Here is a 25,802-nt window from a genome sequence, read left to right as displayed (position 1 = left end):
CCTCACAATCATTTTTCATGAAGGAGGAAATCTTATGACACTTAGATTTAAACGGTGTATGTGTTCCTATCCATGTGAATTTGTTAAAACTAAAGTTTACGACAAATTCAAACTCATATGGATCGAACTTCCTTAATCTTGATTTCTTGCCTTATGGTAGCACAGCTGCCCACCACGTCTTCCAAGTAGTTAAGCAGCTCACCTTTTCCTATCAATGTACTTTCCATTGATCAAGGTCCTTGCCTTTTATGCATTCAAATGAGAACTCATAGAACTCACATGCATAATTAACTCGATTGGATTGGCACAGAAACAAAATAATGTCTTCACGATAGGTTGTAAACCTCAACTCGTGTGCTCGTGATGATCAATAAGGTTTATTTGATTTGTTCTTGAAACCTTTCAAGACCATTAAGACTCCCACTGACTCCTTGACATATAAGATTCTCTTGTCAATAAACATTTGTTGACAACCAAATATTCAAGAGTTAGTGTAGCTTTTATTAAAACACTTCATAAATTGGTACTAGTTGGCCTTTGTCTTATTCAAGACATCACAACTTCCCACATTTGATGAATGTTATAAACCTTTAATACTTTTCACTCATTGTCACAATCTTAACTTTAAGACTTGTTATGGAACGAAGTATGATAGACTTCTTGATTTAACCATTTCTTCAATCCTTGACTCCTCTTCTTAAACATACAATTGTACTAAGACTCACTTAGAGGATCATTTGAGATATGGTTCTTAATCATTAAGACCTATCATAAAGCATAAAAGCTACTCTCCCTTCTTCTTAGAATGGAGAAACTTTTGTCTTTCTGCCTACATGATTCTTCTTATTCGTTCTACTATTGATCTAAACCCTTTAATCAATTTAGAATTACACTTAATCTAGTAAGTATAATCATATTTACTAAGCCTTTTAGTAAATCATGACGAATATCTTTGTTATTCTTATGGTGAACTTGATCAACACACAACTTTGTGTACTCGATCTCCTAGTCCTTCACTTGACACATTGTCAACGAATTTGTCTAATTTCCAAATATGAAATTTCTCATTCATCATGCAACCAAGTTGCGTGATTCCAAATTTCTATCCAATTGAAACTTTGGGTGATGAGAAACTCTCCCTATTTGGTAAATTCTTGACACTTCCATAATAACATTACTAAGAATCATATCCATTCGTTGTAGAAATATTCGAACATCAATTTTTCATAACGATTTCATTGCAAGGAAGTAAATAAATAAATAAATAAGTCAAAATTTATTTTATTTATAAAAGCAGCGGAAAAATTTGTCCTTACAATGCAAAATCCATTGAAAACTATGTAAAAGAAAATTTCTAACAACTCTATCATAACTATCTAAGCTCAAAATCCAATCTTCAAGTTCATGCGATCGAGATCCATCACTTGTGATTAGATTCATCTTGCTCTCTTATCAAGCTTCCCTTCTTTTTCACCGATCCTTCAAAACATTCAAATGAAATCTTATCACATCATGTATTAAGAATCAATGAATAGGAACTTAATGGAGTTAGATAGTGGATTCTTACCTAAAGCGTAGTCATACTTTTGACTCTCCCATCTCTTAGATCTCTTAGGTAAATAGGGCAACTTCATCTCCAATGCCCCTTCTCTTGGCAATAAAAGCAAATTGACTCTTTTGGAACAACACATGGAACTACTTCAGACATCGCCTTTCTCTTATGATCAAACTTTTCGATCATTGCATGTCTTTCATTGCCATTGTCTATATCCATAGAGGTCTTGAAGGCAGATTCACCAATCAAATTGCTTTTCTATTGCGCCAAACCATTGTTGGTTCAGCAGCAACAAGCATATAGGTGAGATCTATAAGGGTCACGTCGTAGCTCATCATATAGTACTCTCTTGCGAACTTACTATATGAGTTGGGAAGTGACTGAAGAACCCAATCAACAGCCATTTCCTCACAGACAACGGATCCCAACAGTGTGACTTCATCCCTAGGACGTGTGCACACACCGACTTTCCTTCTTTATGTTCACTTGCCAAAAGGGCTTGAGTGATCTTGAACTTTTCAAGCCTTTGAACTTGTGGGTTAGGGAGAATAATTGGAGGAGGAGGAGGAAGTGAAGCATGATTTCTTGTTCCTCGATCGAATCGTGGAATATCATCTTCATGTGGAATGCTTGTTCCACGGGATTTGAGAAGACCATAGTTGTCGAACTTTGACATCGGGAGAAAAACGAATTCAAGTTAGTTGATTGATTGAGTCCTTGGTAAATCACCCAAATGAAATTCCAAGGCTAGGACCCAACACAATATCCTACAACTCGGGAGAGGGATGCCGTAACCCAAATTGCAGAACATTTGAAGGTAAGTGAATGACGATTCACTAGTTTCCACCATGTAAAAAAACGAAAAAGAAACTTAAGTTTTAAATCTATGAAAACTCCTAGATCCTTTGAGATTCATTGAACATTTCAATGGCATATTTAAATCTCGATATGCCCCTCTTGTTTGTGACTGGGATGCCGAGGATCACAAAGCGGGTGTGAATAACCATGCAAACTACATGGTGCCCTCACATGTTACAATCACCTATTCGATGTGCCGATAAACCACACACGCTCCACCGAACTATGACAAACATTGAGTCACCCTTTGCTACCTTTGCTTAGAACCATTTAGTGTGCCGGTAAACCACACACACTCCACTAACATCTTCGCAAGGGCACAAAGTGTAATTTCATGGAATTGCATCAATTCACTTTGCCTAAGTAACTAAGATTGGGAATTTGAAAAACATTTAGTTACTTTGTATTTCATTATACTTATAATGGAAGGTTTCGTCCTATCCTACCCGTTCGGCTAATGACCCTCCACTAGTCAAGAGTGCGGTGGGTAAGAGTGGATACCCATTTAATCGCCATTTTATAGGCAATTTCCTTAAACACCCCTTATAGACCAGCTTCGTGAATGAGGCCTACTAACGGTAAGACTGACTTTTACTCATACATATATATAATGTTAGACTTTTAATCTTATATATAGTATAGGGTGTATTTTATACTTTTAAAAATACTATATGGTTAACTTTAACAATTACACTTTTAATTCAATTAAAAGGTTAACCTAAACTTTTATGGATTTATTAAACCTCTTTTAATTATACTCCTTAATTAATTAATAAAACCATAAGGGTGTGATTTGAACTTTTCAAAACATTACTAGAGTTTTAGAATTTAACATTTCTAATTAAACCTTTTAATCAACTTTTAAATTCCAAAACTTGAGGGCAAGTTTTGAAATATTTCAAACATTAGGGTTTTAACTATTTAAATTTCAAAACAACAAAACTTTTGGGGTTCAAATTTAAACTATAAAACCTAAAGGGATAAATTGAAACTATTTCACAAGATAATTCAAATCTAAATTACAAATAATCAAACTTTATCTAATAAAACAAGTGATTATCTAAATTTTGACAATTATCTTCTATTTAGGTAAGGATAATCACATAATAATGAAAAAATTCGGATTTTATCATAAAAACGAGTTTATGGTAATTATCCAAAACCAAAACAGGAAGAAAATCGCGAAACCGAGCTGTCAGACACTTTGACTCGTCGAGTCCAGCTGACTCGGCGAGTTCACCAAGTGACTCGGCGAGTCAAACCTTCAAAACTCAAAAAATCGATTTTCAGTGCTTATTACGATTAAATATGCATCAATACAATTGAAACCAATCAAGGCTCTGATACCACTGATGGGTTTTTGGTCATAAGACATCCTATGTGCTCATACAAACCCTAATGCTTGGATCTAGGTTTCTCTATTGTACATGCTTTTAATCCAAGACTATAAACCCTAATTCTAGCATACATATAATCATATTAACATGAGAATAAGTTTATAGTGTTACCTCGATTGTTATGTAGCAATAACAATCACAAATCTCCTTGTATTGACTTTGGAATGCTTAGAGTCACAAGTGTCACTCCTCTAATGGCTTACAAACACCATAAGCAAATGGAGAAGGTATAAAGAGAGAAGTGAGAGGTTAGAATTCGTATCTAGGACCTCTTGGGAAGGGATACACGAATTCATGGCCCTAGGGGTGTTTATATAGGTGTAGAGATAGGGTTTCAGTCATTATCCTTATCTAGTTGATTATTCATTAAGCAACCAATAAGATAATCCTTGAATCCTTATCATACTCTAATTCTAAGGGATTTACACCTCAAATTCGTTCACCATATATATAAGATAATTCTTACCTTATTTTGTAACTATCACATAATTACAAATCAGCCCCTCTAGTTTAATTAATTATATTTGATCACAAAACTAATTCTTAATTAATTATTGACCAATATTAATTAAACAAATATGATTTCTCCTTTAATATATTATTCTTATAACATATTAATAAATCATATTATCCTCTCTCTCTTTATTCATTTCTCCAATCAAGTTGCTTTGGTGAAGGCAACCCAAAAGGGCCATGCACCATCGGGTCAAGTACATACCAAAATGGTTATGGACTTAGACACTAATCCAACAGTTTCTTCACTCACATATGGAATAAGAATTAGAAATTACCCCAAATGTCATCCAACTTTATGAGAACCTCATTGGCTTGCGATGCGTGCTTGGCTTCTTGCATTCTCAGTACGTCTCACATTTGCTTGTTGGTCAACGATGTGAACTTGGACACTAGGCCGAATTTCAATATAGTATAAAAAAAATTAGACCCCATCAAAAAATGGACCCTGTTCCTATGCCTAGTTTGCTCATGCTCATTATCTGGCCTGATTACCTGCAATAGCAGGTAAGACCAATTTTGGGGTTTTGAGTTCCACCTCCGGCGGCATTTCCAGGGGACAGAAGCTCCGACGACATCTTCGGTCGTCTTCTTCAACGACATTTTCGATTTTTTTTGTTTCAATCTTCTCCATCGTTAAATCACATAAAAATAACTTCAAAAAATGTTTCTTTAATCTTGTTTCTTCTCTTTCGTATCATGTATGCCCCAATTCAAGATGTTCAGATAAAAAGGAAACCACATTTCATATGCAACGCTAGGGTTCTTGTAAACCCTACAAATAAAAAGGTAAAGTTCCCGATAATTTCAAAAAGCAACAACAACAACAACGACAATCAAATAAGAAAGTGTATAAATAATATACAAAGATAACAAGAACTTCAACTCTATAAGTTTTTCAAAACCACTACGTTTATTTTGTAGCTTTCTATTGTGAAACATCGATCAAATAAGAAAGTGTATAAATAATATACAAAGATATCAATGACCAAATAAGAAAGGGTATATATATATATATATATATATATATATATATATATAGAGAGAGAGAGAGAGAGAGAAAGAAAGAGATTTATTAATGACATGTTTTAATCTAAGTACATCGTTTCTATTTATAAATGGGGTTAGCTAAATAAAGACCTTTAATTACTAAAAAAAACAACATATACTAAAAAACACCATTTAATGATTAAAAATACATTTTAAATACCTTTAATAAATCTTATTATTAGATAATGATTAAGTAGTATTTTTTTTAAAACTATGCATTTTTTTAAAATACTTTATCTAATAAAAGAAATTTATGACCCCCCAGTGGTAAGTCTCCAATGACTATGATGGGAGCAGGTAGAAGACTAACTTACTCTAATGTATATTGTGACAGTGATATCATAAATTGATTATTTATAATAGATGTTTGTTTTTTATAAAAGTTAATTCACGGTTAATAGCTGGATCAGATTTAAATTTAATGAACATTAAATTACACAGTTCTCAAACATATTAGAATTTCCAAAGTTATACTATTTTCGAGATTTTACATTGAAATGGGGTGTGGTTTTAGTAAAATGAGGTTTAACTTTAAAATAGGATGTTTATTTAGTAGCACCATTTATAAAGTTGCAATACTATGAATACAATTAATACAAAGAAAGTGAAAGATAAAGAAAACACTTTGGGGTTGGTGTCCATTAAACGTACTAAAAAGCTATTCCATGAAAATTGTCGTATTGATTGAGGACGTGATGGAAGATATATCATTTAAGAGTAAATTATAGTTTTGGTCCCATATTTGGCACTAATAAATTTTCAAAATTTATGCTACTCGTTCTCATGGATATTGTTGCAAAAATAGGAAATTGACTTAGGAAGGTAACAAACTATTACATTTGTTCTCATTTGGTTATTTTTTTAGTACCATATTTACCATTCAACTTGTAGGTGTCAAAAAATACCATTATTACCGGTTATTGAAGGTTTCCAGCAACTAGGTAATCTCCAACGACTCTCCGATCATCTTCTCCGGCAAACATTTCTTTTCCGTCGATTTCAAATCTTTTACTGAAATGATTTAAACCAAAAAACATACATATTAGAAATCGACTAACACATCTTGAACTTGTTTCTTCTATGGATAACCTTCAAACCATTTCAAAAATAAAAAAAGAATCTATCATGCCATGGATGAAGCTTCATCTAAAAACCCATAAACGAAATCAAAGGCTTTTCTCTTCGACTTACACACACAAATCGATTTGCACAATGTCAAGGATTTCATAAACAAACGATTTATGTTGGTTGTTGCTCGACTGAAAAGGGGGTTTAGGGTTGTATCAGGTGGTGGTTTGAGGTATTTGACAGGTGGTATAAGGTGGAGGTTCGGTGATGGTGGTTTGAAGAATGAGTTGGCTCAAGTCATCGAGTGTGAAAAATGTAAAAAGGAGGTGGTGTTTGGCTCATTTTAAAGTGGAAGGCAACAGGTGGTTCTTGTTTTGATGTCATATGGACAGAGATGGAGGTGATGGGTGACTAGGAAGATGATGAACAGGCAAACAAATTTGGGTTATCAGATCTGACATACACACATACATGCTTGTGTTTTTACATCCATGAGAATCAAGACCAACCTCCTTTCTTCCATGAATGAACCTTCATCAGCTTTGAGTTCAAGTTCTTCAAAAAAAAACATCAATTTTTGCCAGAAAATTCATACAGTCGTCGAAAAATTCATATTTTTGCTGGAAAGTTCATGTAGCCACAAGAAATTTCATATATTGGCTGGAAAATTTAACTTGATCGGATAAACCTACAATAGTCGGTCATAATGGTTTTTATGAACATCACAAACAAGTTGAATGGTAAATATAGTACAAACAAAGGGAACAAATAAGAACAAATGCAATAGTTTGTTACCCCCCCCCCCCCCCCCCCTCCCTCTATCATTTTCCCTGCAAAAATCCTGGTGTGTCCTTTACCCTATTGTTCGTTAAACCCTCTCCATTAAACGTTTGTAAAATGGTAATTATGTAATTTTTGATTGTCTCTAAATTTATATTTTTCAATTTAATTTTAAATAATATATTAATGTTAATTTGTTATTAAATAACTATTGATTATGAATTATTAAGATATTTGTTACAAAATATAAAGTTGTTCGAGTTGAAGTGAAACCACTTTTATAAGAGGTTGGGTATTAGCTTTTTTTTATAGCTACAAAGTCATATATTAGGCATATTCTAGCAAAACGCTAGAATAAAAAAAAATCCACCAATTACAACGAGTTTAAAGCCAAGCATTCCAAGATACATCCGATTTGGAAGCTTTACATTTAAGCCAAGAAAAAGAACATAGAAAAATAGAGTCAAAAATGGAACTTTTTTAAATTTGTAGAGATCATTGCAAAATTTTGCATAGCACGCCTGAAAGATAAACGACATTACACTAATGTGGACGATCTTAGTTTGTGTATTTCACCATTGATGCCATTAAAAACCCCTACATGTTGATGATGTCTAGTGATGGATTGGGTGAGGGTGCAATTCTCACTAGGTTTGAGAAAATATGTTTTTCGACAAGAGAATATATGTTTCCATGTTTTCATTGAAGAATGTATTTTTTAATAAAATTATCCAATACATGAAGTACATAGAAAGCCGTTTTTTAGTGTTTATGAGCATCACATACTTTTATGAATTTCCTTATAGATGGTCTTGGATAAAATACAGTAGCGAGTCTAGAGCTCAAAATCACATGGTTTCCTAATTGAGTTCAATCGGGCCGGTTCAATAGAAAAATAAGGTTCAACCGAAAAAAACAACCAATTAGATATGTAGAAAATTGGTAGTGAAAGGACCGAACCTAGGTCGGTCATTCCTTAATTTTTTATTTTTTATTTTTATTAAAATCATTTTATACTTGGAGTATGTCGGTTTAAACCATGTATTGTCAAGCTTATAGTGTGGAAGCATGAAATGAGAAATAGTTATTTATAATGAAAACACATCACCACTTTTTTTTTGGAGTCGATATGTGACTCTTTCATACCACAAAATATCATATGATTTTTATTATTTTTAATTTATGCTTTTTTTCATCCAAACAAATACATTAAGGTAGGTCCCTTAAAATATGTACTAAATATGTTTATATATAACTTGTAAAAAATTTAAATTTAGGTGGATCAAGTGACCTACCTTGGCATATATCAGCCTTACCACTTACAACATAAGTGTCATGTTATCCTTAAGTATGGCATCATGATTCAATTATTTCTGGTTGATGAGATATGTTAAGTTTATTGCACGACATGTTTGGATTTTTTGGAAATCATGCAGTACATTGTAGAGTGTTTCCGAGATTCAAGTACTACCAAAATAGGGTTGAGGACTTTCTTTTTTATGTATTTAGGTATGATAGTTTTCTGCCAAAAAATAAACTTTTTGACTGACTTGTTAGAAAGAATGTCAACACTTACACCAATTAAAGTTTTGGTTTTTGGATGGAGAGGGAGGGATGCGTAGATCTAATAAGGATTTGCTCTCTCGTAGGCTTGAGAAATGAGATTTCACTGTGGGATGGACTGTTTTAAAAGTTGTTTCATGCAAGTGAAAAAGTATGAGAAAACATATATGGAAAACCAACACGTGTATATATCATTCATGTTTGATACATTTGGTTTCCTTGAGTCAGATGGTGTGGAGCTCCTTAACGGAGTCCAACCGGTTATCCATATTAATATTATGATCCCAAGTTTTATGAATGTGATATTTAAAGAATTAGTTTTGTCATCGAGAAAAGGTTAATGACACAACTTATTACATGTTTACCTTACCCCTCGATGTAAAAAATATAAGTTGATATTTATGTGAAAGTGAAAACACAGAGAACAGGAGAAACATTTTTCTCAAAGACAATTTCATGTTTAATAATGTAATAAAACCATGAACTCTCAACTTTATGCTTATGTGGTTTGTGGCGTATGCAGTTTAAGTTTTTAATGAGGGTCTTTTTTATAAAAGGTCATCATATATCAGGTTGTGTACGTCAGGCCATAGAATTTTGTATCCTATATTTGTTATTTTGTCAGTCACTATTAGTAACCCCCGGTTTAATTTAGTTTGCCATATGTGAGTGATTGTTAGGACTTATTTCACTATGGCTATATTTATACATTTATGGTATGGTATTTTGATGGTTTGTTTAAGTATATGGATGTAAATTGCGTCAATATTTTGAAGTTATTCTTTCCATACAAGAATGCTTTCAAATTTGATCTAAGAATGTTCTCAATAACTTTCTAGTTGCTTTGAGTGGTTTAAATCCTTGGGGACTTTTCATATAAATCTGAGTACCAATTGATGAAGCTCAATATCAACTGAGCCATTTAAATAAGTTGTGACAACATCCCTTAAAATTTAAAAAGCAAATCAAGTCCTTTTATTGCAGAGACTGATAAGATTAATAACAAGTCATTTGCATTTGGTCAACCAAAAAGAGACATCAAATCAACAAAAGTGACTGTAATTGTAATTTGTAATATAACAATTAATATCAAGATCCCACATAATTAACCCTTGAAACGCACAACCTAACTTATTCAACATTGTACCCTACAACACCCACAATTACCACAAAAATGAAATATAGATTTAATAACCACAATATATAATATAATATGATTATAACCCTTGAATTGAATTCACCTGTAAAGGGGAAGGGGCTGATGGAATGTATGATTTACAGTTGTTGTGATATGTTTTAGCGATGAAGAATCTTGGTCTCATTTATCTTGTTCCCCCTGAACGCTGAAAGAGAGAAGAATGACCTTGTTGCTGAAAAGCAAAATCACGACACAAATATTGGAATTTATAAAAGAAAATAAATAATTAAAAGTAGGGTCTTTTATTATTACTATTGTTATTTTTACCTTTGGATTCGTCGGTATCATCCTCTCCTTCTGGGCTTGACCAATGAGTTAAATGTGATTGTGAATCAGGTTTAGTGGTTTTTCTAGCAAACTTCAAAAGTCGCTTTAATCCTCTGGGTGCGTCCTTTTGGTAGACTAGGGTGGGAGGGTGGGAGTCATTACCCCACTCGGATTCATTGCTTTCCTCAAGCATCATCTGAGATAAAGAATGGCGAACACGTGGCAGCACTGGGCTTTCCTTGTACGGAACAATCTCATTTTCACGATTCTCTGCGTAAATTTCTACTTTGGCTTCTTCTGTCACTGTCACATTCACACCAGACAGTTCTTGTATTTCTACCCCTAAATCACCATCACATGACAACTTGTCTGATTGCTCACATTCAATCACCTCGGGTTCCACAAAATTAGTTTTTGGAGTTTCACTTTGATCACTACTTTCCATCATATCATGATTTATAATCATTATATCAACATTCCTTGTAGTCGGATTTTCGAAGGTTCTTGAAGCTTCCACAGGCTGTGATAGTGATGCTACTCCACGTGTCTTTATAACACCACCAGCACCAGCACTAGGGCCAACCCTAGAGCCCTTACGAAGGAAAGGCTTTGTTTCAAGTACTGGAACCACACTGTTTTTTTTAGTATAAAAACTAGGTTTCGTACTAGTGTCTGTGTCTTCTTTAGGAGTCTCAACTTTGGTTCTTCTTCTTGTTGTCTTTCTGTTTTCAATCGATGTGGGATGTTTCTTCTCATTCGTAGCTTTAATTTTTGTGTTTGTGTTACCATCTGGTTTTGTTGACTTGAGACTACTTGTCTTCAATCGTGGCTGTAAATTTTCAGCTTTTGATGATGCAGGAGATTGAGGTTTTCGATTAGTTGCAGGTTGTGGTGACTTTCGTGTAGTAGGCAAAGAAGATGAATTTAATGTAGATTTCTTGATTGCAGAAGGTTTCATGGTGGTTTTGGAATTTATCAACTGGGATTGGACTGTGTTCTTTTGAGTTTTTTGGGGTTCATTTTGATGTCTTCCATTACATTTAGCACCACTCACATTCCTACTGGAGCTTTTCTCAACTCTCTTTCTAGCACCTTGTTTTTGGACCTTTTCTTCCTTTTTTTTATTATCATGATCCTCATAAACTTCGTCTTTCTGCTCCTTTGAAATCTTTATTTTGCTATCATCACTTGTCACATTTTGATCATCAAATCCCTTTTCTTGACTCCATTCATCATCTCTTTCAGGTTGTTCAAATTTGTAAACTTCCTCACCCAACTCCTCATATGGTGTTCCATTTTCAGGACAAGTTTCAGTATTGGAATTATTATTAATATTATTATCATTATTATCAGTCTCTGTTTTGTCATCTTGACCTATACTTTTGGGGCTGCTTAAAGTAGTCCCTTTTTCACCCATTCCTGAACTCCATCTTCTAAGTACAGCTTTGTTTGCACTCTTTGTTGTCTTCTGAACATGTACTACACCTTGGTCTCTCTGTTTGCTTTCAAACAGACTGATTTTATCTTGTACACTCATTCTCAATACATTGTTGTTAACAGGTCTGTGTGAATCTTCTTCCTCTTCCTCTTCATCATCTCCTAGGGGCGTTGTTGACTTTTCCCTACCTGGAAAATAGTTGAGACTCTTGATACTTAATGCAGCTGTTCTTCGAGAGCCAGATCGCCCTATCTGGATTCTTCTCATTGGAGATGCTGATCTTTTAGGCATTGAAGATCTTGTAACACCACGACTTCTTTCAGCATCCGGTTGATCTTCCTCCTCCTCCTCACTTGAATCCTCATCTTCTATTGAGCTCAATTCAACAGATTTCTGCAATGAGTCCCTGAAACATGTACATGCAGAAAATACTAAATAGTGATCTTGATGGATCAAATTATCATACATGAATCTAAGAAAAAGAAAGTTACCTTAGATCCTTGGCTCCAAAATGAAGAGCAAAGTTTCCCAAGTTAGAAATGTCCTTGAGTGAGTATTTTGAACTAATAGCCTTGTTTAACACAGCAGCTAGTTCCTCTTTCAATGCTGTCAATCTTAAATCAACTGCTACCAGAATTTCACTCCTATCAGAAGAAACCACAACATATGTTGATAAGAAAAAGCATAACATAAGGAAATAAAGGACACTAAAAAGAAACATACTTATCAGATGATGAGATTATAAAATTTCTGGTCCCCTCTAGTTGAGAGATTTCTTTTCCAATGCTAAGGACGTCTGGCAAACCAATAATTTGTAGAAATCTAACAAATTAAAATAAACTAAAGTGAGAAGAAAGAGAATGAAAGCTTTTCAGAACTTTGGAAACTGGAATTGAGATACATATAACAATATGGACCTTGTCAGTGTGGCTATTGTAAACCAGCAGGCATCATTTATGTTGTCAGGTGGTAAAATCTTGAACTTTGTGTTGGAGTCTTTGGAGGACAAATTTCTTGTTTCAGGTGAATGTAACAACAGTTGTTCCAAGGGTCCAGATGCTAAATTCTCTTCTTTGTTGCTACTCCATACACTTACCTCATACCTACCATAAGAGCAAAAGGGGATGGATGGACTTTCATTTTAGTAAAAAAGTGAAGTACACCAAATTTTAACATGGCTGATATGAAACATTGAAATGTGAGAAATTCAAAATGTTGATATTTCACTTCAGTTTCTAAGTTATAGTCCAGAAGGAAGATCAATTCAAGAGCTGCTAGCATCAGCCCATTCAAGAGGAAACAGTAAAAAAGTAATCGATAAACAGGAGAAAAACAATTATCTGTAAATGAAAATTCAAAGGGAAATAACCTGTTCTGGCTTGGAAATGTGTGAAATTCAACATAATCAAGTGTTGCATCAAGATTTATTCCGCCCTCCATCTCTACCAACCTGAAACAATGTAGCAAAACCCTAAGTTAACTCAATTTCCTCCTACAGTTTGTTAAATACCCCAGCACATGCTCATGTCGTACAAAAAAAGAAAAACAGATAAGCATCCTTTTCATTTTCAACTTTCAAATAGTCAATTTTACTCTAAAGTCACCCGTAACAGAACTCACCGACTTATATAAAACAATCAGGCAAAGCATCATCAACCTTATCGTGAAAATCATCACAATCTTTGAAAATTCAATGATGGAATTATGAGCTAACAAAATTCCATAGTGATAATGCAATAGACATACAACCTACCGTTGACGATAAGATCTAGCCAAGCAAATTCCCTAAACTTCAGCAACAAAATTCGCAGCTCAAAACGACACTGAGAAGGAAATTTTACCACAATTCCCCGGAAAACCCCAAATCAATCGTCAGTGTATTTCAAATCTGTGAATGCACTATTCAAACACACAGTAAGGTATACAAGTGTGTATAATGTATATAGAGTTGAAGTGGAGACGATCAAAAGTGATCAAAGAAGTTGTTTTCACATCATAAATGCGAAATTGAATTGGATACTGTGGTTTTTCCTTCCAGTTTGGTTTACGCTGCGAGAGAGAGACAGAGCAGTGGGCACACATTGGGTTTACACGTAGTGGAATGATTGTGATACTATTAAATTAATTAATAAGCATTTATAAATCCTAAGAGGCTACGACTCTACGGCGCGTGGTATCACCTTCCTTTGAATGAATATAGCAAAAATAGCTTTTTTTTTGTTTTTTTTAAATGAGCATTTTGTAGAGAAAAGCCATAGATCAGAGTAATTACGTCCATCTTAGAGTTGGTATACGGTTAGTGAGATGTGACGTAAATGTATTTTGGAATCTAACGGTATATATTTCAGACCGTTGTTGTGAATTTAAGATTGACATCGTATCGTTTGGACATTCTAAAATATATATTTTGTATATCATGAACTGTATATTCTGGACACATTTCAGAATCTTTGCACTACGGGATATGTTTTCCTTTCCTTCACTTACAAACTAAGAATTCAAAATCGCTTTTGCCAACATTTGAAAAAGAGTTCATCGGATAAGTGTATGAGTTACCATATGGTTCATATTTATTTGACGTGTGTAATGTATCGAGCTAAATACCACACGGAAATGGTGCCTCATCTACGTGGTCCACCTTAATGGGAAATACCAAACCAAATGATGGTCGTGTTACCCCTTTGGAATTGAATAATTAATAATGAATTTGTCATTATCAATATCACTTTGCATTTTCAAACACATCATGTCATTACAGACAATTATTGGTATTTCATGGTGTAATTCTAAGGTTGTTTGGGCAACGTGCAAGTTACCAAGAAGCCTACTAACTACTCTTACAAAGAAATTATGGGAAATGAAACTTAGGCATACTAAGAATATACGCTTCAAACTTGTTCTTCGAATTCTATACGCTTCAGACTTGTTCTTCGAATTCTAGAGATGTTTTTCATATTTTAGACTTGCATTTTACACATATAAACATAAAAGCTAAGTAGATAAACATATCAAACTAACTTGGTTTGTAGGATTTATGTTTTTCTTCGAAGAAATACTTGATGGAGATGGTGCAAGAGGTTTGGAATCTAATATTTTTTAGATTTTCTAGAATGAAATTTTGGTATTAGTTTTGGGTCCCTTTTATATAGGATCCAACCACATAAATAGGTTTGACCCATTTTTAAGAAAATTTCGGTATTAGTAAAAAATCAACATTACATAATGGTTAGTTTTCTTAATATAACATATTTATGGCCTCTTTTCTTTCTAAATTAATAATCGTAAAAAAGAATTATTGTGCATAGGTTGTCCCGAATGTTATAAGTGTATCATACAAAATAATTTAAAACTCACATTTTAACACTATGGCTAAAAAAGTTAGAAAGATTACATACAAAGAATAAAACTCACATTTTAAACTTAATTTTATCAAAAGTTGGATTCGAATGAGTAGTTTTGTTTTTAAGCAAATTTAGTTAAAGATTTTATTTCATCATAATAAATTTTGGTGGTTGTGAAGATTTATTCATTTCATAAAGGTTTTCCGTAGAATTAACTTTGAGAATGGTAGGAAAAAACTTGAATGCATCATAATTCAATTGGAATGGCTAATGACTTATATATATATATATATATATATATATATATATATATATATATATATATATATATATATATATATATATATATATATATATATATATATATATATATATATATATATATATATTGAAGAATATTGAATTTCGTTTACAAAAGAAATAAAATCCGAATAATAAAATTATTTTCATAATTAAACGGCCATAATTTGTGATTAACATTATGATTAATACATTTTTCCTCATTAATTGTGACGGTTACTTAATTATTTTTCTTATTAATTTAATTAAATCTGAAAACTAAAAATGATTGATTATAACTCGTTCATATTTTTCTCATAATAAATTATCAACGACATATATATTCATAAACTTTGTTCATCTACAAATTGAATTCAAGAACAAATAAAAATTTTACTTGTAAAATTGTCGTTGATTGTAAGGATTGTCTTTAAAAAATGTTTGTTTTGAAATATTCTAAAACTTTTTTTTTCTTTATTTACAAGGTCTAAAAGTTAGATTACATCATTACAGTGAAACTTGAAATATATATATATATATATATATATATATATATATATATATATATATACCTAAAAATATTTATAAAAAAAACATATATAAATATATAAAAATATGTTTATACATTATGTAAAAAATTTTTGAAGAAATTTATAAAAAAAATCTCATTATTTTGGGAAAATTTAACATTTTGGTCTTATGACTGTTGAAAATGTTAAAGAGCTAAAATAAAGAAAATTACCAATTTCTTGGCTTTTCTATTAAAAAAAAACAAAAAAAATCAATACTTAATCGTTGATTTTTCCAAAATAATTGGTCTGTTTTAGAAATTTCTCTAAATTAAATCAAAACTAAAACAAATTTAGTAAACTAAGTATGTATAAACTTTAACTTGAAATAACAAATATACCAAGTAAAAGTTCAATATCATATTTCATGTATAAATAAAAAGATATGTAAATAAAAAGAAAAGACTCCAAATCTAAAGCAACACCATCTATAACATTATTTCTGTTGTAAAAATAGGGATGGGTTTGAGATGGTTTACCTTTACCCGATTTTCTACACTCAAAATGAAACTTAATTTGAGATGCACTTGCACCAAATTAAACCTAAAACAAAACAAAAAAAAATAACAAAAGTTACTACTAGAATAAAAAGTGAATAAATAAACATATAACTTTTATCACATGGAACATGATTCTAACAAAGTGAACGCTAGGGCAACTACTTAAATGCTTAAGTTAATACCATAACATAATCCCCAAACGAATTTATTAAAAAAATAATTGAAAATGTCAAAGAGGGAACATGGGTGGTTGGGCAAGGGTCAAGGTGAAGGCCCACCAGGCATCAGCTCAGGCCACACACTTTCACAGCCCATGTTGCTCCTTAGCTGTAACTCTGACACCTCCACATTTTCTATCTCTTTTATTGTGTTTTTACCAAATTGAACTCACAACCCCACCACCACCCAACACCACCACCACCACCGTAGGTGGTGGTGGGTCAGGTGGGTCAAAACCTTCGACGTTAAAAGCATATTATATGATACAAATAACCAAACCTAAGCCCCCACCTTATAATGATGCACACAGAATTTAACCATTATCAACTCCCACCACCAAACACATGTAAACAAAAAACATCCAGTTTTTTTACCAATCATTTCAATATCACACAACATATTATATAATATAATATAATATATCATTAACTACAAGTGAAAAAAAAAAAACGTTTTAATTTCAATTAGACCACACATGTATCAAACCAAGCCTATTCCCAGTATATATCTCACTACGATCTTCATCATAGAAAAGAGCAGTAATATCCTCCAGAGCTTCTGTAGTCCTTGAAGCTTCAATCCTTCTACTCCTTAATCTACACTTGCATCTTCTTCTATCACTATCACTATCACTGCAACTGCATTCATCCATCACAACATTATTCAATGCCTTGATTTTAGCCAGACATTTCCCAGTCAGAATATTGCTGATATTTATGGAACCTGCTGTAAATAATAATAAGTAATGATCTGAAAGTGAGAAACTGAAAGTAGAATAACAAATAACAATAACAAGAAGTTATTATTTACCGTTTGCTTCAGTTAATGGATCGTCTGAATCGGCTTTGCAATATGAAATGATGAGATCCTGATCACTTGTGATGTAAATGTTGTTGGTGTTGCAGTCTGGATGCCATAACAAATGATCTTCAAATGAAGTCACAAGTTCCCCTCTGAAATTCCAGACTGCAACTGTTCGGTTTCTGAATGTCAGGAATAACTGATTCTCATACAGAAAGATGAATGCTGATGGAGTCATGAATTCTGTCCTGCTAACTTCTATTAGCTCAGAAGTTCTTACCTATTTTCACATTGAAACATAGATAGATAGGTTTAGAATCTCAATCTTCTAAATGGAAGATTTCATAAACACCTAAATGGAAATCAGGACAAAACACTTACATCAAGAATCTGTAGATTCTCATTCTCTTGCTTTACAAGAAGCTTTTCATTGAACTGTTCGATGAAATCCACCTTCTTATGTCGATGAAGAAGATGATTGAAAGATTTTAGAACACTTCCATCTTCAATAGAGAGGATCTTTAATGGGACATGGCCACTGGATTTGTTAAATATCAACAACATGATTCCAGGACTGTTTCCAAACAAAAAATTAAGAAGTTAGAAAACGGATGACATTCACCATTCATATATATTTTTTTTTTGGGAAAAAGGGAGGGATCTTTACCTTATTTTGATCTCTTGTACATTTTTATCTGATATGGAATACAACATCATATAGTTTTTTAGGTCAAACACCTTGTAAATGCTGACAAAATTTACAAAACAATGGATGAACATCGGACATAATAACCTGTAAGTAAGAATATTATTTTTTTTTTTTAAAAAAAAACAAGATTTTACCTATCTTGTGCTGAGAACGTGAGTACCTTCCCATTTACATCATCAAACTCCACAAATCCAGGCCATTTCAAAGATTCTGATTCAAAAAGAGCAAAACCAGCATCCGGTTGACCTCTCCTTATGTATCTAACAACATTACAAACAACATTATAAGCATGATATATATATATATATATATATATATATATATATATATATATATATAAACTTCAAGTAAAGAAGATTTTGGAAAGATTATAGATACATACTCAATCCTTGTCGTTCTACATTTCAAGGAACTAAAGCTGTCTGAAGCATACACTGAAACTGTAATGAGTGAATCATTGTTCTTATTGTAGAAAAGGCTTCTTATAACCTCATCAGGAGTAATATTCAGAAAGCATATTCTCTTGTTAGTGTCTGCATCAAATAAGTAGAGTAGAGCATGTCTTTCAGATATTTTTTTTAATGTAAGAAGTTCATTTGTATCTGATTTATCTTTCATGACTATACCTCGGTTGAATGCTGCACAAACTCCTGATTGTGCAAGAGCAAATACTATATCATGAGCAGCTACAATCTCAATAATCTTTGACCTCTTCTTAAGAAATGGCAAAACTGTAGGACAGTGTCCCTTGGGATCATGGGTGTCATACTCCTCCTGAAGCAATTATCAATCAGATAAAAAGATTGTGGATACTGATATGCTGTTATCTTTAAGTACGAAGCCCATAATCGATACATAATAGAGCTTATTATCGGAATGTTAGAAAGTATTTTGGATTCAATACATGTAGCTTACACCAACAAAAAATGCTAATACAAGATTAAAAGTAGGGTTCGAACAAGCTAATCTACACATGAAACCACTAATTTTAGATATTCCTTTAAACCAACTTAAATTCATTCTTAAGTTGAGTGGGAAGCTTCACTTCTAGAATTCTAATTAACTATCCTCTTGACACGTTGTGCAGTATAATCGATATAGGGGTGCAAACAAATCGAAAAAAGCATAACTTAAAACAAAACGACTAATAAATGATATATAAACCTAGAAATAACCTGTAATCGAATATTTCTGAACCTCTCCTGAGCATCACACATGGTAAACGCACGTCCCCTTTTCGAACATATCTCTCTCCTCTGAAGCTTCTTAACGCTATTAACAAACCCATCAACACCTCCACGCGGCCGCTTCCTCGCAACCACCCGCCGACCACTAGACGGACGTGGATTCGCCGTTATCCTCCTGCCATCCATCACTGTCACCCGTACAATCACTCGGATAAAACCCCTCAAACTATTAAATATATATGTCTTTGTGTGTGTCACTAGCCCACTCCCAATCAATAAGTAAGCGCAAAAAGGATTCAAGCTTTTTGTAAAAACCCTAAATCTCAGGACACAAGACAAATCGGAGGGTTTTTGTATTGCGCGAGATCCTGAGCAATTAACATTAACATGCTCGAATAAAACAAATTGGGAAAGTAAAATTCAAATTTCTTCACGCCAATTCGTTTACTCTCTGCTTTAATTACATATATTTTGATTTCTTTCAAACTTTTGTCTAAGAGTTTCAAACAGGGGAAAGTGGTGGAATGTATGTCGATTTTGTTTCGCTTGGCGTCCGACTTTTATCTAACCGTGAGCTTTTTGAGTGAGGAATTGCCATTCACACCCCTGTTGATTAATAAACTTTAAGTTCAGTCCCTTGCATTTAAAAACGTTAATACAAAATTAAAATAAGAGAGAAATACAAATTCGGCTTAATTTCCTATTAAAAGGGTGTTAAAGAGGACTTATTTGAAATAAGAAGTTTTTTTTCAATCAAATAGCCTCATCTGTTGCTTTGCTCGCCACTATGTATTGTGATTTATTCATAGATAGAATCAGTCACATCTTCTGTTTGAAACTTTTCCAGGTTGCCGCTCCTCAATTTAGGGTAAACACACAGCCTGACTGAGAACGAAAATTATCTCTATCTATTTGAAAACTAGCGTCACTATACCCAGTTACTCTCATCGTATCACTGTCACCAAGCACAATGACCCCAGTCCTTAGTTATTTGCAGATACTTGAGAATATTCTTAAATGCTATCCAATGAGCTCTACCTGGATTTCCCTGATCACGACTGACCATGCTCAAATCAAAAGTCACATCAAGGCGAGTACATGTCATAGCATACATGATAGATCTAACAGCAGAAGTATATGGAACTATACTCATTTATGTTATCTCTACATTGGTACTCGGGCTGTGAGTCTTACTCAATTTGGTATTACTCTATTTAGACAGTTCTCTTTTCTTGGAATTTTCCAAACTTGGTTGTCATACATGGACTTGATCTCACAGTCCATCACCTATTTCCATTTGGAAGCCTTAGGGATTGTCATTGCTTCCTTGTAGTTAGAAGGTTCATCCAAATTTACCAGTGTACTATCACTGATAAACTTATCACCATCTATGGTAATATGGAAACCATAGAACTCAGGTGGCATTCTAACTTTACTGGAACGTCTAAGAGGTAATGATTCTTCAACTGGTTCAACTGGAATTTCTTCCTCAAGTTGAACCCTAGCATCTTTAAAGGTTCCTTCATCGTTTGACTCTTGAATCTCTTCAAGATCAATGGTACTCACTGTAGTGGTGTTGATTATGATAGCATGTGCGGAATAAGAAAGATCTAGTGAATCATCATACAAATCATGAATACATGGAGTAAATAAATCTTTTAAGCTCTCATTAGTTGAATTAGAAATAGTACAAAATGGGTTTGCTAGTTTCTCTCTCTAAAACTTAATGGGATGTCAGGTCGACCAAGCAAATTACACCATTTGTTTGCAAATAAAACGTAATATAATGGTAAAAAGGGGTATCGATCATCGGGAAAATTGTTGTAACAATAACCAATGCAATCTAAAAGAACTATTTAAATAAACTAACTAGCTACAATTAAACTAAAAGGGGGTGTTACGATTGCTTGAAAACTAAAAGACTTGAATAACTAAAAACTTGCAATTAAGCAAGAAAGTGAGATGCTCGAATATTGGAGAAAATTGGTAAACCAAGGCAATTCAACACAATGAACATTTGTGTGTTTATCATTAGGATTTAACATGAAGCTTATCATTCATCCCAAATTGGTTATAGCAATCATAAAGCATGATATGCCAAGATCTCTCATAGGTAGTATAGAGGTTGGGGAAGCCCACAACACACCTTCTTAATCAAAATCAAAGATCCAATTGAAGCAATTGAAACCAAAAAGTTGATAAGCCTTAAGAATGAAGAAATCCCCAATTCCTAGAGGATGTCAATGCTTACACATCCATAAAGGAGTTATGATTCATAAACTAGAGATGATTTCTACCATCATAAAGCTCTTGTTCTAAGTAAATTCAATGATTCAATGCTAAACTAAAGAAATAAACCAACAATTGCTTATTAAAGTACCAAGCTCATGATCAAAGCACTAAAGAAGCATAGAAAATATGAACTAGAATCATAGACATAAGATAAATGATAAATAAGAATAAATCCTTCAAAAACCCACAAACATTCAGAGGTTTCAACCAAGTTCTACCAAAATAGAGAGTTTAGCCACTCATGGCAATAGAACAACAATCACAAAAGTCTAATTGCATAAAGAAACTACCAATATCATGGAAAGATGAAAAGAAATGAGTCTTGAGCTTCAAAATCACCTCCTCCAGGTCTCCAATGGTGTCAAATCGAGAATGTGGCTGATAGATCTGATCCCCCAAGGTTATGGTGTGTCAAATGACCAAAATGCCCAAACTGGGCAGTTGCGCGGGTACTCATTCTTCCACTCGCGCAAGTGTTGTTGTAATGTTATTGGATCCTCATTCCTCCACTCCATTCTTCCACTACCAAAGATTCCTTTGGTCCCCTCCATATCCATGTGATTCAAATTAACCAATCATTTTTTAGCTTCAAATGTGGATGCTCCAAGCCTAAAATAGAAGTCCAATATACATCTTCACAAGCCCACTTCATCCAAGCATTTAGCTTTTTAAGCCCAAATCTTATTTGGTGGATCCGACAAGCTCAATAATGCATCGGAAAAGCCCACTAAGTCAAACTCTAATCAAACCGCAACCATAATGAGCTCCAAATACTGCAAAATTCCTCATGCAAAATAAAAAGTCCCCGGTATGATCCATAATACAGAAAATTAATAAAATACAATGCAATAATGATAAAGAGAGCTAAAAGACTAAAACAAAGTAATAAAAATAAGGAAATGAAATAAGTTATCAAATTACCCCAAACTTAAACCTAACTTGTCCTTAAGTTAGAACAATACTAAAATGAGCTCGGGATGAGCTAAAATAAAAAGGAAAAAGAAATATACCATAGAACTTGGTCAACATCAGCCAAAATAGTCAGAATTAGTCCTTCATGGACCCTACACATCTTCAAAATGTCCCCCGCTCTAGAGCCATAAACCACATTCTCGACCACTAGATGGGCGAATAGATCACTACTGGATGTAGTCGCGGTGTGCAAGACAAAGGAAACGGAGATGCGCCCAGTGGGAGCACTTTAAATCACCAATGCAGATCATAATTCATGAAGGAAATGCGCCTCTTCACACATGATGATTCCTACATTTGTCAGGCTAAAGGGTATAATACAAAATAGGGTTTTGCAGGACGGTCTCCGGGCAAACATCCGGTTTCAGAGGCTTCTCCCTTGTACTATCCTTTACACTCTACTGTCTCATCGTCAGGGCCTTTTCTCACCAAAAATCAAAAATAAAATAAAATAATAAAAATTCTACTTAACCTAAATCTAAACCTAACAACTCAAATTCTTCAATCTTGAACTTATGTTATTTGGATTTCAACCTCTTTTGTTGCTTGGCATTCAGCTTTCTCATCGTTTTTTTCTAAGAAGTCTTAAACTTGGAGTCTTGTTCTTCTTTTGTGTTGCTCTTTTTCTTAATTTTTCTTCTTTGTGTTTTGTTGCTTTTCTTAAATCATCTTTTATTGTCTCTTATTGTCTTCACTTTTTCCAAATTTTCTTCAATTTTTGTGTTTTCTTCTTGTCTTTCTTATTTGAAGGTCTAAGGAATTTCACCATGTAACATAAGACTCCAATAATGAAAATGGAGTAATAGATAGAGGCTAACATGAATACCTAATGATCATTGACAATGTGTCAGGATCTACTAAAAGGGTGGGGTATGACTAAAAAATGGGTGTTATCGAAAAACTTGGTCCCAAAATATGTGAATTGGGGGACCCACTTCAAACTTCATCAAGCACCTCAATGCAAGGTGTGATAAACAAAATCTATCTAACTATCTACTCTATACCCCTAGAAAAATGATGACCTATCTTAAAAAGGTGGTGAGAATCTAACTAAGTAAGGCTCGGACGAGACTCGGGAGTACTAAGGGATACTCCCCCCAAAATCAAGATGCAAGTCTTCAATATCTTCAATGTCTTCAAAATACCTTACTCAGCTAATCTTTGCTCGCACACATTGGCATGACCAACCACATCCCTCCGCACCTAGACCCAATCAAGCTACCTGCATCTGACCCCTACACAAGCAGTCTCAAAGTGGTCTGTGAGGCTTAAGACGTGTCCTATTTATCTAATACAAGGAATTCCATATCAAGACCGGGACCAATCTATGATTCAATACTTATGACTCGGTGCTATGGTACCTGTAGGGATGAGAAGACAAGAGAGAGCAAAAATGCATGAACTTAAACTAGATTGCATCTAAAAAGTATGAAAATTAGAAAAGAAAAATAATAAAATATGTAATATTTTTGAATTTTTTTTTATGCAATTTTTTTTATGAATGACCTAAATGACTTACTCTAAATGCAACTATATACAACCTAAATGCAATAAAAATAAAAGACAAAGAATACCTCACCTCAGGCTTAAAATTAAGCATTCTCCTCAATACTTAGGATGAGAGTAAGGAAGGATCGTACCTCGATCAAGGTGGAGGAGGCCCGCGAGGAATACACAATGATGTATGGGTAGAATTCTTGGCCGCCTAAATACACACGGGTAAAAGCTTGGTCGCATAAAGGAAGCACATGCAATGACTCAAAATTTTCTTATGAAGTGGCATATTTACGCGGGTACCCTCGCAAACTTTGCACGGGTGATGGCTGGGCAACTCAAATAAAGAATTAGCATCATTGGTCTTGCAAAGAATAGGAAGGATTTGGTCTTGGTCGTGCGAAAATCTGTGAGCGTGGAAGGTAGTCACACAAGTAGGTTGCGAGGGTGGTAGTCGGTCATGCAAACATTTGCGCAGATGAGGAACCGGTCGTGTGTAGCAATCAGATTGCATCCCATGTGGGAGTAATTTAGAACTCGGAATTTGCGTGGCTAGGGGTCGGTCGCGCAACGGCTTCCCGGTGTAACAACCCAATTTTTACAAAGAAAATTTTCATTTTTCAATAATCAAACCATTTGCATAAACCATAAAATTCCAAAAACATCTGTTTTCAAATTCAAGTTCATTACATCACTATCTTCTTTTAAACCATCAGAGTGTCCCGAAACACATTAATAAAGGAGAGATAGAGTGCATGCCGCGTCATCACGCCTTGTCCTTGCCCTTGGGCTCAGATGTACCTGAAACAAATTAACAAACGCTAAGCTTGAAAGCTTAGTGAGTTCCCCAGAGCACACCCACACACAATCACATATAGCAATATCATACTAGCTAAATAGCTATCCAAGACACATAAACCATATATGAAAATCACATAAGGAAGCCTTGGAAACCCTCCAAGATCTTACTCTGAGTGCCATGGGAACCCCCACATGGTCTTAGTCCAGTGCCTCGGGAACTCCCTCGAGGTGTTTAACCTAAGATGCCAAGGAAACCCTCCAGGGTCTTACACCTAAGTGCCTCGGGAACCCCTTGAGGTCTTACACACAAACATAATCACATAGAACACCAGATCACAAAATGTCTAGCACATGTATCATTATCGCGGAATGGGTTGGCCTTGGTGCCTTAGACCCGTTGGTATTGTGAGGATACTCACCTCAATCTGCTGAATACAAACACTACCCTCCTAACAGTTCGTAATCCCCCGAGCTGGACAATAATAATGGTATTATAATTAATATTAGAAGTTTAAATTAACGAGGGGAAACCAACCTCCAAACCCCTCCCTAAGGCCTAAATACCCTTTTCTTACTAATGGGCCCCAAAGTCCAAGTCCAATATACTTAATGGGCCTCTTGGCCCAATAAGGCCCAACCATTGCATCCATGGTCCATACAGATGAAGAAGTCCATAATTCATAAAATACAACCAAGCCCTATACCCAAATGAGGCCCACAGGCTTAAAGGCCCAAAACAGATTAAGGCTCAATTGTTGCTACGTACGCCCAGTGTACCATCTTGGTACGCGTAGCGTACTGAGGGTTTGGGGCTACACACGTATCATCTTGGTACGCGCAGCGTACTGAGGGTTTGGGGCTACACGCCGCGTACAACTGGTTACACCCAACGTACACCCAGTTTAAGCACTTTCTCCATTAAGTGCTTAATGCTTGGTTTCCTCACGACCA

The 25,802-nt window shown here is 34.2% G+C and overlaps 2 protein-coding genes across 5 annotated transcripts; both read right to left on the bottom strand.

Annotated features, from left to right (window-relative positions):
* Positions 1–9,827: 9,827 nt before the first annotated feature.
* On the bottom strand, positions 9,828–13,780 carry LOC145028434 (uncharacterized). Of its 3 annotated transcripts, XR_013675999.1 has the most exons (8): positions 13,441–13,780; positions 13,057–13,137; positions 12,605–12,790; positions 12,411–12,509; positions 12,179–12,331; positions 10,250–12,093; positions 10,026–10,154; positions 9,828–9,932 (listed from the first exon to the last, which is right to left on the bottom strand). XR_013675999.1 is itself a non-coding variant. In XM_078977121.1 (7 exons), exons 2-7 carry the CDS (start codon positions 13,125–13,127, stop codon positions 10,081–10,083), a joined length of 2,427 nt encoding a protein of 808 aa, XP_078833247.1. In that variant the 5' UTR covers positions 13,128–13,137; positions 13,441–13,780; the 3' UTR covers positions 9,828–10,080. The 3 variants fall into 3 exon arrangements, 2 of the variants coding, with proteins under 2 accessions (XP_078833247.1, XP_078833248.1); XM_078977121.1 differs by having other exon boundaries at positions 9,828–10,154; XM_078977122.1 differs by lacking the exon at positions 13,441–13,780 and adding an exon at positions 13,308–13,429 and having other exon boundaries at positions 9,828–10,154.
* A 3,162-nt stretch (positions 13,781–16,942) lies between these two features.
* On the bottom strand, positions 16,943–19,830 carry LOC145028433 (uncharacterized). Of its 2 annotated transcripts, none has more exons than XM_078977119.1 (8): positions 19,281–19,830; positions 18,732–18,879; positions 18,488–18,638; positions 18,240–18,365; positions 18,064–18,144; positions 17,778–17,970; positions 17,406–17,676; positions 16,943–17,321 (listed from the first exon to the last, which is right to left on the bottom strand). In XM_078977119.1, the coding sequence occupies exons 1-8, from the start codon at positions 19,476–19,478 to the stop codon at positions 17,056–17,058; spliced, it is 1,434 nt and encodes a 477-aa protein (XP_078833245.1). In that variant the 5' UTR covers positions 19,479–19,830; the 3' UTR covers positions 16,943–17,055. The 2 variants fall into 2 exon arrangements, with proteins under 2 accessions (XP_078833245.1, XP_078833246.1); XM_078977120.1 differs by having other exon boundaries at positions 16,943–17,318; positions 19,281–19,829.
* Positions 19,831–25,802: the final 5,972 nt, after the last annotated feature.

The sequence above is a fragment of the Lactuca saligna genome, chromosome 2 (genome assembly GCF_052625555.1).
Source record: "Lactuca saligna cultivar CGN05327 chromosome 2, ASM5262555v1, whole genome shotgun sequence".
Taxonomy (NCBI): Eukaryota; Viridiplantae; Streptophyta; class Magnoliopsida; order Asterales; family Asteraceae; genus Lactuca; species Lactuca saligna.
The sequence above is the reverse complement of the archived record's forward strand: the minus strand, read 5'-3'. Positions and strand labels throughout refer to the sequence as shown.

Bases quoted from the DNA above. Each gene is read 5' to 3' on its own strand.
- LOC145028434 (XM_078977121.1), bottom strand. From the start codon at position 13,127: ATGGAGGGCGGAATAAATCTTGATGCAACACTTGATTATGTTGAATTT. The intron at 12,791-13,056 runs GTTATTTCCCTT...CTCTTATGGTAG, and splicing joins ACATTTCCAAGCCAGAACAG to GTATGAGGTAAGTGTATGGA. The intron at 12,094-12,178 runs GTAACTTTCTTT...TACATGTTTCAG, and splicing joins TTTGGAGCCAAGGATCTAAG to GGACTCATTGCAGAAATCTG.
- LOC145028433 (XM_078977119.1), bottom strand. From the start codon at position 19,478: ATGGATGGCAGGAGGATAACGGCGAATCCACGTCCGTCTAGTGGTCGG. The intron at 18,880-19,280 runs GTTATTTCTAGG...TAATTGCTTCAG, and splicing joins TCAGAAATATTCGATTACAG to GAGGAGTATGACACCCATGA. The intron at 18,366-18,487 runs GTATGTATCTAT...TAATGTTGTTAG, and splicing joins TGTAGAACGACAAGGATTGA to ATACATAAGGAGAGGTCAAC.